The sequence below is a fragment of the Leuciscus leuciscus genome (genome assembly GCF_965113295.1).
Source record: "Leuciscus leuciscus genome assembly, chromosome: 3".
Lineage (NCBI taxonomy): Eukaryota > Metazoa > Chordata > Actinopteri > Cypriniformes > Leuciscidae > Leuciscus > Leuciscus leuciscus.
Genome location: NC_138727.1, coordinates 62,197,659 through 62,211,170, shown reverse-complemented (window position 1 = coordinate 62,211,170; position 13,512 = coordinate 62,197,659). Strand labels below are relative to the sequence as shown.

At 36.9% G+C, this 13,512-nt stretch overlaps 1 protein-coding gene across 4 annotated transcripts in view; it reads right to left on the bottom strand.

Moving 5' to 3' along the window:
* Window positions 1-6,159: 6,159 nt before the first annotated feature.
* LOC309493642 (NACHT, LRR and PYD domains-containing protein 12-like) overlaps window positions 6,160-13,512 on the bottom strand; it is a 51,287-nt gene continuing 43,934 nt past the window's right edge. For 3 of the 4 annotated variants that reach the window (XM_082162813.1, XM_082162810.1, XM_082162811.1), the window contains exons 8-11: window positions 11,995-12,161; window positions 11,747-11,920; window positions 10,889-10,935; window positions 8,632-10,815 (exon numbers count right to left, since the gene is read on the bottom strand). In XM_082162813.1, the coding sequence (XP_082018939.1) occupies window positions 10,277-10,815; window positions 10,889-10,935; window positions 11,747-11,920; window positions 11,995-12,161 (927 nt within the window). In that variant the 3' untranslated portion in view covers window positions 8,632-10,276. Of the gene's footprint in view, window positions 6,302-8,631; window positions 10,816-10,888; window positions 10,936-11,746; window positions 11,921-11,994; window positions 12,162-13,512 lie in introns of those variants that run through there. The other variant, XM_082162812.1, reaches the window with a different exon arrangement.

The window sequence follows — 13,512 nt, the reverse complement described above, 5'->3', positions numbered from 1 at the left end:
GGCATTTTAATGTTTCTCTTTTGAGTGATTTAAAGTTTAAAGAGTTTATTTATTTTTTTATTTTTATTTTTTTAAAGAATTTAAATTTAAAAAAGAATGTTTTGTAAACTTGCGCCAGTGGTGGGATTATGGGAAAGTTGAAATCAGATTGTTATGTCAACAGTATACTTTCAGTGTCTCTAAAAATATAGCACAAAAAATAGAAAAAACTTGAAGCTGAAATTGTGGAGTTACAATCATTAATAGAGGTCACTGGAGAGCAGAGTGGTATTGATGCCCTGAAGTCCAGAAAGTTATGTATTGCGGACCTGCTAGGATCAAAAGCAAAGGGAGCTTTGGTCAGGTCACGTTATCAAATTCTCACGCAAATGGATGCCCCGTCCAAATTCTTTTTTACTTTAGAAAGAAAAAATGGCCAGAGTCGATATATTCACTCACTACGCTCAGAAAATGGGCAAGAGCTGACAGCACCATCTGAAATAAGACAGCGGGCTGTGAGGTTCTATAATGAACTGTATGGGAGTGAATATGAGGAAGATGAAGAAATGTCTGCTAGCTTTTATGCAGGTCTACCAAAGCTTCAGGAGAAGTCAAAGGCAGTGCTTGAGAGGCCTTTGTGTGAGCAAGAGCTTTGGAATGCAATGCAGAACATGGAGGGCGGAAAAGACTCTGGTATCGATGGTATTCCAGTTGAGTTTTACAAAGCCTTTTGCGGGGTGATGGGTGAGGATTTCCTGGGTGTTCTCAATGTGAGCATAGCTGAGGGTTCTCTACCTCTGAGTTGCAGGAGAGCTGTGATTACTCTTCTACCAAAGAAAGGCGATTTGCAAGAAATTAAGAACTGGAGACCAGTGAGCTTATTGTGCTCTGATTTGAAAGTCTTCTGTAAGGCTCTGGCCAACAGATTGAGAGAGGTGATGGGGCAGGTCATACACCCTGACCAAACGTACTGTGTGCCTAGTAGGTCTATTTTAGATTATATTTTTCTTGTTCGGGACATAATAGAAGTTGCTGGCCTTTTGGGTATCAATATAGGACTCATTTCCATTGATCAAGAGAAAGCATTTGATCGAGTTGAGCACCAGTACCTTTGGAAAACTCTTTTGGTTTTGGTTTTGGCCCAGGTTTTATTGGAGTAATTAAAGTGCTGTACAGAGATATTGAAAGTATGCTAAAAATCAATGGTGGTTTGAGCGCCCCTTTTAAAGTTAATAGACGCATTAGACAGGGATGTGCACTTTCTGGAATTATGTACTCTTTAGCAATTGAGCCATTGTTACGTTCTAAAATAGAAGGTTTAGTATTACCTCACAACAACTTGCAGAATCAGATATCAGCTTATGCTGATGATGTAATGATTATGGTTAATGGACAGAATGACATAAAAACTTTGGTTAAAATTGTTGAAGAGTTTGGAAGCATATCTGCTGCCAAAATAAACTGGAGTAAAAGTGATCCATTGGTTGTTGGGAAATGGGAGAAGGGTCCACCATTATTACTTGGTGGGTTCATTTGGAAAAAAGGAGGGATTAAATACCTGGGAGTCTTTATCGGGGATACTGTCACGCAAGAAAAAAAATGGGTTGGGGTGGTTGAAAAAATAGAGGGTAGATAAAGAAATGGAAGTGGATACATCCACAACTATCCTTTAGAGGAAGGGTTTTAATAATGAACTATTTGACTGCCTCATCATTGTGGCACAGATTGTCATGTGTGGACCCTCCTCCTGGCTTGCTTTCCAGGTTGCAAGTAATGTATGTTAATTTTTTGGGGGATCGGCTCCATTGGGTTCCTCAAAGTGTACTTTTTCTGCCTGTGGAAGAAGGCGGCCAAGGAATGGTGCACCTTCCAAGTAGACTAGCAACTTTTCGCTTGCAATTTATCCAGAGACTATTAACTGGTCCTGAAGATCTGGTATGGAGAAAAGCGGCCCAGATTATCCTACAGAAGACTGATAGACTTGGACTTGACAGAACTCTGATACTTATGGATCATAAACAGCTGAACTTAAAGGACTTACCTTCTTTCTACCGTGGAATTTTTAAACTGTGGGGACATTTTAATTTTACCAGGAATGGAAAGACAGATTCTTTATTCTGGTTGTTAGAGGAGCCGTTGGTCAAAGGAGCTCACTTTGATTTATCAAATGATAACACTAAGGCTATGTGGTTCTGGTATGGTAAAATTAAAAGATTGAATTGATGTTGTAGGAACTGACTTAAGTGATGTATCTGCATTGGTCAGGGTATTAGGCCAGAGGTCTTCCCGTCAAACTGAGGCAATTTTAAAAATGTGGAAAGGAAGATAAACAGAGGAAGAATGAATCATGTTGCAAAATTTTGGTAATGGAAGCCTGGTTCCAAATATGAGAGATCCCTTTCCGAAAATTGTTCTTTCACCAGATTTAAAGGGTATGTCTGGAATTCTGCTGGATTTAAAAGGGTTGCATGATTTGGAGTTGGGTTTGGTTGCAGGAAAATTGTTGTATAGATGCTTTGTTAAAATTTTAAATAAAGTGGCATTAAATGAGAAGAAGGACACTGTGTGGCGAGAAAATTTTGGGTTACAAGAAGAAGATAAACCAGTTTGGAGGGTGATATACAAACCACCATTGAACAAGCAAACCGGGGATTTGCAGTGGAGTATATTGCATGGGGCTATAGCTATTAATGCTTTTGTTTCTGTTATAAATGCGGATGTTGTTGACAAATGTGTTTTTTTGTGGAGCCAGAGAAACGGTTTTTCATTGTTTTACAGAATGTATTAGATTGGAAATACTTTTTGTTTTATTGAAGGATCTGTTTTTAAGATTTCAGGAAAACTTCACATTTAATGTTTTTATTTTGGGATTGAGATATGGTCAAAAACAGAGAATAAAATGGCAGCTAATTAATTTTATTGTTGGACAAGCTAAACTTGCAATCTACATCACAAGGAGAAATAGAATGGAGAATAGACATGGTCAAGATGTTGTACTTCTTTTTAAAGCTTTCTTAAAAGCTAGGGTTGGTGTTGAATACAAGTACTATAAAGTAATGAATGACATAGAGTCTTTTAAATTGCAGTGGTGTTATAATAATATCATCTGTACTGTAATTGAAGGAGAACTCATTTTTGATATGTTTGTGTTTGTATAGATGATTCAATGAAACTGGTTTGTTAAATATTTTTTTGTCTAAAAATCAAAAATCAAATCTCTCTCTCTCTCTCTCTCTCTCTCTCTCTCTCTCTCTCTCTCTCTCTCTCTCTCTCTCTCTCTCACTCACTCACTCACTCACTCACAGTGGCGTGCACAGACCTCCTCAGGGGCAGGGGTGGAAGGACCAAAAAGGGCACCAAAAAAAAAGGGCACCTTTGCTTTTTTTTTTTTTATTTCCTTGGCATTCTATGAAAAGACGTTGAAACAATTAGAATGCATAACATATCAAACGAAAATAGGGAATTTATGATAATATTACTAAATGTGATTTACTTTATCAAACAAAACAGTGAGGATCAAGAAGGCAATTATGAGGAATTCATCCATCCATCCATCCATCCATCCATCCATCTTCTTCCGCTTATCCGGGGCCGGGTCGCGGGGGCAGCAGTCTAAGCAGGGATGCCCAGACTTCCCTCTCCCTAGACACTTCCTCCAGCTCTTCCGGGGGGACACCGAGGCGTTCCCAGGCCAGCCGGGAGAGGACATGAGGAATTCATGTTTAGTTTAGTTGATGTTGTAAATTTTATGTATGTATTATATGCGTTATGAAATCAGTAACACTTTACAATAAGATTTCATTAGTTAAATGTGTTAACATTAACTAATAATGCACTGCACTTCTATAGCATTTATTAATCTTAGTTAATATTAATTTTAGCATTTACTAAAACATTCATAAAATCAAAAGTTGTATTTGTTAACATTAGTTACAGTATTTCTGAATTGCTAAAACACATTTTTTTGAATGTTTCTCTTGCTTTCTAAAAACCTTAAACACAAATCACCAAACTTAAGCTACACTGTCAAAACCTTTGACTTGTCTTGCTATATCAAACAATTGCTTCAGAACTATGTTATCTTTACCCAAAACCAAACACTGTTTTCAGATAACACACACATCCAGCTAATGCATAAACACTACACAGCAGTCATTACACACTACAGAGATAAATGCAAAACACTGCACTCAGGGCAGAGCATGGGGAAAATTATATTTATTATGAAGTACTTGCACAATCCTGTACACATATAAATGTAGTCACAAACAAAATATGCAGCAGATCGATAGCAAGCAATGTCTTGGAATCATTCTGCCTCAGCATCATGCCTCTGGGTATGGTCAGGCCACAGGACCTCATCAACGTTACAGGCAATCCTGTCCCTTGCTAAACAACGGGGAAAGAATCCTTTAGCATGCCGAATCCAACCTTGAATCGCTTCCACTCCAATGTTGTCTGCATCCATTGACTGAATGAGATTTTCCTGTGAATAAGGATTTCTGTCATAGACCTTCCACCTCCATGCAGAAAAAAAATTCTTCAATGGGATTAAGGAAGGGCGAGTATGGTGGGAGGCACACATTTATAAAACATGGGTTATTTTCAAACCACTCACGAATTCTAGGACCACGGTGAAAGTTCACATTGTCCCAGATTACCATACATGGGATGCTCTGCCTGCTCATCACCTCTCTCTTCACGTCTCAGTAGTGCTTCCTGTAGAGTATACAGAAACGTTATAAGATGGGCAGTGTTGTAAGGCTCTGAAGTCACATGGCGGTGAATAACCCCGTAGCTGCTGATGGCAGCACATATGGTCACGTTGCCACCACGCTGCCCTGGCAACTCTACAATGGCACGTTGACCAATAATGTTGCGGCCTCTCCTTCTCCTCTTGGTGAGATTGAAGCCAGCTTCATCCAAGAAGATGCACTAATGAGGCCTCTCCATGGAATCCAGTTGAAACATTCTCTATAGAAATGAACAAAAAATTATTTTTGAAGTAACGTAAATGACATAGCATTCCAGGCTTCATGCCTCTGTATACATGTGCTGCATTACATTCAACACAGTAAAGATGTACAGTGACTCAATAGTGCTGTATAATCTCTGGACATGATTACTTGTACATATTGATATCGCAGCTCTTTTTTCAGAATTTCTCTAAAATGGTACTCTGTAGGCTTGTTTGAGACTTATCAGGTTGCGTTTCAGGACACTGTCAATTGTGGAGAGACTCACACTGTTGATTCCTTCAAAGTTCACGTTGTCTTCCTCAACTCGCTGTTGTATTTCACGCAGACAAATGAGATTATTTTGAAAGACCATATTGACAATAATGGTCTCCTGCTGTTGTGAGAACATACCTCTCCTTCCACCGGCATGTGTCAGTCTTTCAATTCTAGCAAATAAAACCTCTTGTTAGAATTGTACAGACAGGCCTAATGCATTGAAATGTCACCAAATATGTACAATACATAAAATACGATTATTTTTAATACTACTATTAGTTTTAATACTGCAAGAAAAGGGCAATTTTTTTGAGATTTGTTACAGTAATTTACTGTAACATAAGTTTGAGGGACCACAAATGATAGTACACTTACTCTTCTCTGAATGTCCAGACAATGGAGGCCACAGAGAACCTGCTTATATTTGGTTGAACACGTAGTCCTGCTTCCCTCATACTCATTCCATGAACCAGAACATGGTGTATGATTGTTGCTCTAATTTCATTGGAAATGATGGCTCTTGTTCTTCCTCCTCCTCCTCCTCTGTCTCTTCCTCCTCCTCCTCCTACTCTGTCTCCTCCTCTGTCTCTTCCTCTTCCTCCTCTGTCTCTTACAGTTTTGCACAAAGAGTGATTCCGATTTGCTAGTTGTGTCTAACCACATGAGAAGTGTTTAAAGTTCTGCAAACTGTGTGATTCAATCAATAAAGTGGTTTGTACACTTGCAACTTTGGTTTTGCTAATGGATTTTAGTGTTTTAGCAATTCAGAAATACTGTAACATACTGTATGTCTTGGAGTATCACAATAATATTGTATCGGGAGTTTAGTGTGCTGATATGTATCGAATCATGACATGAGGGTATCTTACACCCATAGTAATCAATCATTTCTGAAAATGTGGTTTGGTTGTTTACAGTAACACATGTGAAACCTTTGCATTTACCTGCAAAAATCTTATCACATTTGATTTGATGTTCTACTCAGTCGCACAGCACTAAACAAGATGACAATAAATGTGCACAAATGATAAGATAAAGAGGCTTTCAGGTTACAACATCTGACAGAAGGAAACAGAGTCGCTTTCCACCTTGAATGCTGCATTTAGAGTATCCTTGTTTTAGTGAACTCAATTGAAATAAGTTCAGAGAACTCATAAGTATTGTTTTTTATTTAACTTTATTGACACTCAAATATATATTTCATCAAGGCCGGATGAAAACGCTAAATTTTCCAAATTGACAGAGTGTGTTAAAGATATAAAAGATTGGATGACGGGTAATTTTCTTTTATTAAATCCAGACAAGACAGAGGTAATACTTATCGGTTCAAAAAAACGCCCACAAAACCTCGCACAATACAACTTTAACATCATAGGATGTCCTGTTACTTTATCCTCTACAGTAAAAGACCTGGGTGTTATACTCGATTGCAACCTGTCTTTTGAAAATCATATTTCATATGTTACAAAAACAGCCTTTTTCCACCTTAGAAACATTGCTAAGCTACGTAATATGCTATCAGTTTCTGATGCAGAAAAGTTAGTTCATGCATTCATGACCTCGAGACTGGATTACTGTAATGCCTTATTAGCTGGTTGTCCTGCATCCTCAATAAACAAGCTACAGTTAGTCCAAAATGCCGCCGCTAGAGTTCTTACGAGATCAAGAAAATATGATCATATAACACCGATTTTATCATCACTGCATTGGTTACCTATAAAGTTCCGTATTAATTACAAGGTATTGCTACTGACTTATAAAGCCCTAAACAGCTTAGCTCCAGTCTATTTAATGGATCTTCTATCGCCCTATAATCCATCGCGCTCTTTAAGATCACTAAATTCAAGGCTTTTGGTCATACCTAGGATATTCAGAACCACCAAAGGAGGGAGAGCATTTTCACATTTGGCTCCAAAACTCTGGAATAGTCTTCCTGATACTGTTCGTTGCTCAGACTCGCTCTCCCAGTTTAAAACTAGATTAAAGTCGCATCTCTTCAGCCAGGCATTCATATAATCCCACAGTTCAAACTACAATCCGGCCTCTAGCTCATAAATGCCAGAGGAGAACTGGCCCCCGACTGAGCCTGGGTTCTCCCAAGGTTTTTTTTTCTCCATTAGGTCACCTGATGGAGTTTTAGGACACCATTAGGTCACTTGATGGAGTTTTTCGGTTCCTTGCCACTGTTGCCTTTGGCTTGCTCAGTTGGGGATATTTTGGGGATATTTAATTTAATTTTATCAATCAATAAATTCCTCTTGAAATAAACTTTGTTGTATTATTTAAATTTAATACTGTGAAGCTGCTTTGATACAATCTGTATTGTGAAAAGCGCTATACAAATAAACTTGACTTGACTTGACTTTATTTGGATTGAGGTTAGGGTTGCTGCATAGAGCTGCAGTACCCAAGTACATGTGAGGGTGAACAACAACTTTAGTGTGTTATTAGAAAGTGAAAGTGACAGTGACAAAATGATTAAATAAAAAACTAAAAAAATTCATGTCAAGAGAGTTTTTCAGGCACTTGATAAATTCAAATATTTTAATGCGCAAAGCATTGTGCTTCATTTCATCTTATTTTATAAACTGTTATAATATGATACATTTTACATTAATTTTACACTTTCTTGATTGCTTGAATTAATTTTAATGGCTGAAAAACCAAGGATCAGGTTTATCACCAAATGTATATAATGGCCCCGCCCTTATATCTGATTGATCGGAATTGGGCATTGTGAGGATGCAAACTGGAAGTCACATAACCTGTAATTTAAGAACCCAAACTTGCAAAGAACAGCGATAGCTAATAACAATTACACAAAATAAGAGGGATATCACATGTTCCAATCTAATGTTCCTCAGGAAATAAAATATGGATTCAGACGTTATCTGTCTTCAAACCTCAACAAAAGATTGCAACTAGATTGCAGATATATCATATTTCTCCTGCATGCATTCAAGGTACATTTATATTAATGTTATATCCAAACAATATTAAAACTTCTATCTATTTACAAACTGAATCCTATAGTGTTCAAAAAAGTGTTTAAAAAGAGATTATAGAATTTAAGACATTGTTGAATTGAATTTACAACATAAAACTAGTTGCGATGACTCAATTTAGAAAAAAAACCCTGTTGTAGGTCAATAAAATTGTTAGTATAGTAATCGAGTATTCTTTTTCAGTGCACAAAATAATAAACTGACTCCTAAAAAAAACGTTGTTCAAGCTAATTTTTACATTAGTAAGAAGAACATTTTGCAAGTTGGATTACAATGAGAGCACAGAAAGTGGAATTTGGCAACATCTCAATCACAATTATTCAACAGTGTGGTTTTTGTTGGAGGATCAGATGAGCCATTGCTCAGATGTCCATAGAACGTCCAATATGTTGTATTAAATATCATCAATAACACAAATTTAACCAATTTTAATTTGTTCAGCAAACAAGTCAAGTCAACTGCAGATTTCTTGCAAATTTTCAGATCTCAATAAATAAACCAGCAAAGGCAGTAAAGGAGCTTTTTTTGCACGTTAGGTTAACAAAGTGAACAAATGAGTCTTAAATAAAACTTCAAGCTCAGAGAATGCTTTAATAACAAAAATAAAGCATTAAAAAAACAGTCAGCTTTTGCATGTCTAAAAAGGCAAATCCAAAAAGCAGTAATAATTTCTGAAAATGTTTAGTTGTTAAACAATTACAGTAAAACGTGAAACCTTTGCATTTACCTGAATAAATTCTTATCAAATTCGATTTGATGTTCTACTCAGTCTCACAGCACAAAACAAGATGACAATAAATGTGCACAAATGATAAGATGAAGAGGCTTTCAGGCTAGACCCCGAAGCCGCCGCCAGGCGCCGCCATTTAGAATTTCAGCCGCCGCCAGCCAATAATTTCGTAAGCCAAATTGAGCCGCCATCTGATAAAGTTTGGCTGAGCCGGCTAGAATTATTTGCATCAAATAATAATTCTATCACATAGAGACATACACACACGAAATATATAAACAATACACGAGATCTATTTTCCCACTGGATTCATAACAGCACAGTCTTGTGCTCGTTGCTACGATACACAGACTCACAGTGAATTGACGACCAATTAAAATTGCTCGTTTTCCGTACAGAAGAAGCGATGCATTTTTTTCTCGCACTTAGGTGAAATGGCGGAAAGAAGCAAGCAAGGTAATTTTGATCTCACTTCTCACATACTTTCCTAATTCCTACTTACTTTTTTTTTTTAACTTAGGCCTACCCAGACTTTTGTTAAATCTTCAGGGCACGGTTGCACAAACACCTGAATCAAAGATTGATGTTATGAACCAAATATTCTGGAACGGAGAGATTTATACCACTGAACGTGATATTACTGCAGTAACAAACCACCGTTTCCACATTGCTAATTCACGACGCATGCTTCAGTGTACATTGAAGTGAAATGTGCAAAACTTTGTCCAAAATAATACTGATAACAGTGTGTGTTTATATTAAGGCGAGACACGGCAGGCAAAAACATCGTTTTTTTTTTTTACTGGTCAATTTTGAGATTTTTGGATATTTGTCTTCAATAACATGTCTTCTTTCAGACTTGTGGTGAAAAAAAGTCCGAAATACACATTTAGGTCTTTATTTTATTACACTTTGTCTGTTCGTGTCTGTAGATTTCTCATAAATTCAACAAAAGTTTGCGTTCTTAATCAACATACTTCTCCGCGATCTCTGCCGTCGCTATTTGAAAATGTTTAGTAGCATACAGACGACAAAATAAATATGTACATACGTTGTGAAAGTAAAATCTGGTGTTTTCTTTATTACATTTTATTGCATTTTGTAGAAATATAGTGTAAGCCATGCATTGCTTGGAAATATTGAGATCTAGTAAATCAGTATAACATAGACATCTGTAGACATGAAGTGGCAGCTTCAGCCATTTGCAGCTATGAAAAGTTTGGCGGCTGCAGCAGCCATTTAGGTTTTGGCTGAGCCGGTTAGCCAGCCAATAACTTCATCAGCCAGCCATTATTCTCAAAACAAATGGCTTCGGGCTCTATTTCAGGTTACAACATCTTACAGAGGGAAACAGAGTCGCTTTCCACCTTAAATGCTGCATATAGAGTATCTTTAAAAGGCGCGAGGAAGGTGTACAAGTGCGTGGGTGTGTCAGAGACACTGTAAAAGGACAAAACGCCAGCCGTCGTGTCCACATAAACCCCTACTCTCTTAAATGAACGAGAGGTCTTTATTTTAATGTCTTCTCCAGAATGAGAAACATATGGATGAGATCCACATGTAATTTTCCATGATAAATCATTGTTTCCAAGCTGACCGCTGGACTCCAAAAGACTAAGATCATCGCTTTTCCTCTCAATGGTCTTGTACGTCACTCCGACCGTCCCATTCAAACCCGTCCATTCAGCCTCCCAGTAACAGCGGCCGGACAGACTCTCTATAGACAGAACTTGTTCAACAGGTTCAAATCTTTCTGGATGATCAGGATACGGCTGTACCTGTGCTACTAGCGTCGCTGTTCTGCCTTCATCGGATAGACACAACTGATTGTGAGCTGTGTTTGGATCCAGCTTGAGATCACAGGCATCTGTGAAACAGAAAACACTTCAATTAGTGTCTCAGAGAGAAACACAGACAGATGGAGAATGAGATACACTTACACTTTCTTATCCCTGGTTTGATGAAGTGTTCACCCATAGGATCAGTTCTGCAGAAGAAGTCAATGAAGAAGAAGAGGTAAGTAAGAAAAGCTTAAAAATTAGAGCAAATAATAACAAAAGGTCATGGGTTTGATTTACAAGGAATCAATGAATTGAATGAATGAACCATTATTTAAATGTCGATCTGGACAAAGTTAGCTACCAAATACATAAATGTGTAATCACTTCCTGCATGTCACTTAAACAAAATTGAACTTAAACTGTTAGAGTAATGTTTTTTTCTGATGCCAAACAGCTATATAGCTAGATATATAATAAAAATCATTTAAAAAAAGAAGCATTTTAATGATCCATTCTTCTTTAACCACAAAACACTGACAAATTTAAATTCAGATATTCAGACATCATAGTAAGTGATTCTGTAAGTCATTGTCTGAATATATAAGATTAAACTAGGGCTCAGTCAGTATTTAAAAAAAAAAATTTAAAAAAATAATATATATATATATTACTTTTCTTCAGCAAGTACACATTAAATCAACAAATGTTCTCAAATGTGATAATAATTAGAAATGTTTCCTGAGCATCAAATCAGCATATCAGAATGATATCTGAAGGATCATGAGACACTGAAGACTGGAGTAATGATGCTGAAAATGTAGCTTTGATCACAGGAATAAATTACATTTTACAATATATTCACATAGAAAACTGCTATGTTAAATTGTAATACTATTTCACTGTTTTGTAATGTATTTCTGATCAAATAAATGCAACCTTGGTGGGTAGAAGAGACATCTTGAATTACTTTAATAGATCTTAGAGAACAAATTGTTACATCATTGACCCATGACATACTTGAGTATCTGCAGTTTGTAGTTTGGATGATTCAGTCTGTTGTTGAGCAGCTGAACTCCTGATTGTCCAGGGTGATTGTAGCTCAGATCCAGCTCTCTCAGGTGTGAGGGGTTTGAACTCAGAGCTGAAGACACATAACCACAGCCTTCCTCTGTCACCATACAGCCAGACAACCTATAGATAATAAAACAAATAAGCAACCCAGCATTTCTCAAATAAATAAATAAAAACAAAAATCCCAGTTTTACCTCAGTATCTCCAGCTGACAGTTCTTCAGTCCATCAGAGAGCAGCTTCACTCCAGAATCCTGCAGGTCATTGTTACTCAGGTCCATCTCTCTCAGGGGCGAATCTGAGCTGAGTATCGAGGAAAGGCACTCACAACTCTTCTCAGTGAGGTTACACCAGCTCAACCTGCAGGAAAACATTTCAAAATGGTCTTCATTTGCCTTGTAAAAATGTATTTTCCTGCTAAGACAAAAGCTGAGATAAAACTCAACCTACAATAAAGCAATAAAACACACCCTGGACAGAAGATCGCAAAGAAAGAGCACAGGACATTGTCTAGTCCAAACTTTTCTCCTTCCTTATCTCTGCAAGGAGATAAGGAAGCCTAACCCTAACCCTAACCCTAACCCTAATCAAAGATCTAAATTAAGTCATAATCAATTTTTATTAGGGATGAGCGAGTACAGCATTATCTGTATCTGTATCTGTTAACCATATGAATTATCTGTATCTGTATCTGTATCTGTATCTGTACTCGGACTGTGCGGGGCCTAACCCAGAAGTGGGCGGGATTTAACCCAGAAGTGGTCGGGTTGTATTGAAATGGGCGGGGCTTTAACCTGTATGTTATTTTAAGCATGCAATTAATATGGGTTGATCAGAAATTGTTATATTATTTATTGCCGATTAGAAAACTATTTACATGACAGCATCAGAGCTTCAGATCAATGGTTTTGATCATGATAACAAATGAACTATATACAGAACAAGTTTTGCAACAATGAATACAACACATGCGGTTGCAATTATGAAGTAAAATGTAATGAACAAGAGTTTTCATCTCAACTAGGGCTGGGTGATATGGACCAAAAGTCATATCCCGATATATTTAGGCTGAATTTCGATATACGATATATATCCCGATATTTTTTTCCGCAAAGTGAGAGCAAATGTTCAGTCAAAGTCAAAGCCAAATACGACATGTCACAAGTAGTTTTATTGAAACCGGCTCTTTCAGTGAACATTTGCAAAATCAAATGAATAAATAATAAACAGGTTTCTTCACCTTAGGGTTGCACGATTATGACAAAAATCATAATTGCCGATTATTCCCTCGGAATTGTAATTGCGATTTATTAATTATGATTATCAAAATTTACATTGGATATATATAAAAAAATGGTGTAAACGTGTTATAATTTGCCTATATATAGAGAGAGAGAGAGAATATTATTAGGCAAATTATAACACGTTTACAAAAAATTTGTTAACACACACACAAGTACTGTCCCCCTTTACTTAACATAAATTGTAAGAATATGACTAATAGTAAAGACTAGTACTAATAAATAAACATTAGGCCTATGCTAAAGCTATTAAATAGCAGTCCCAAACTAGTTTTTGTTAATACAATGTTGGTATGAGCAACCACAGTCATTTAAAAATATAAAAAAATAACACAAAGGAAAATAGTGGCATTTTGGGGTTAATATGGAAACGACAGTTACCATGGTAAATACACAATATTAACAATAACTG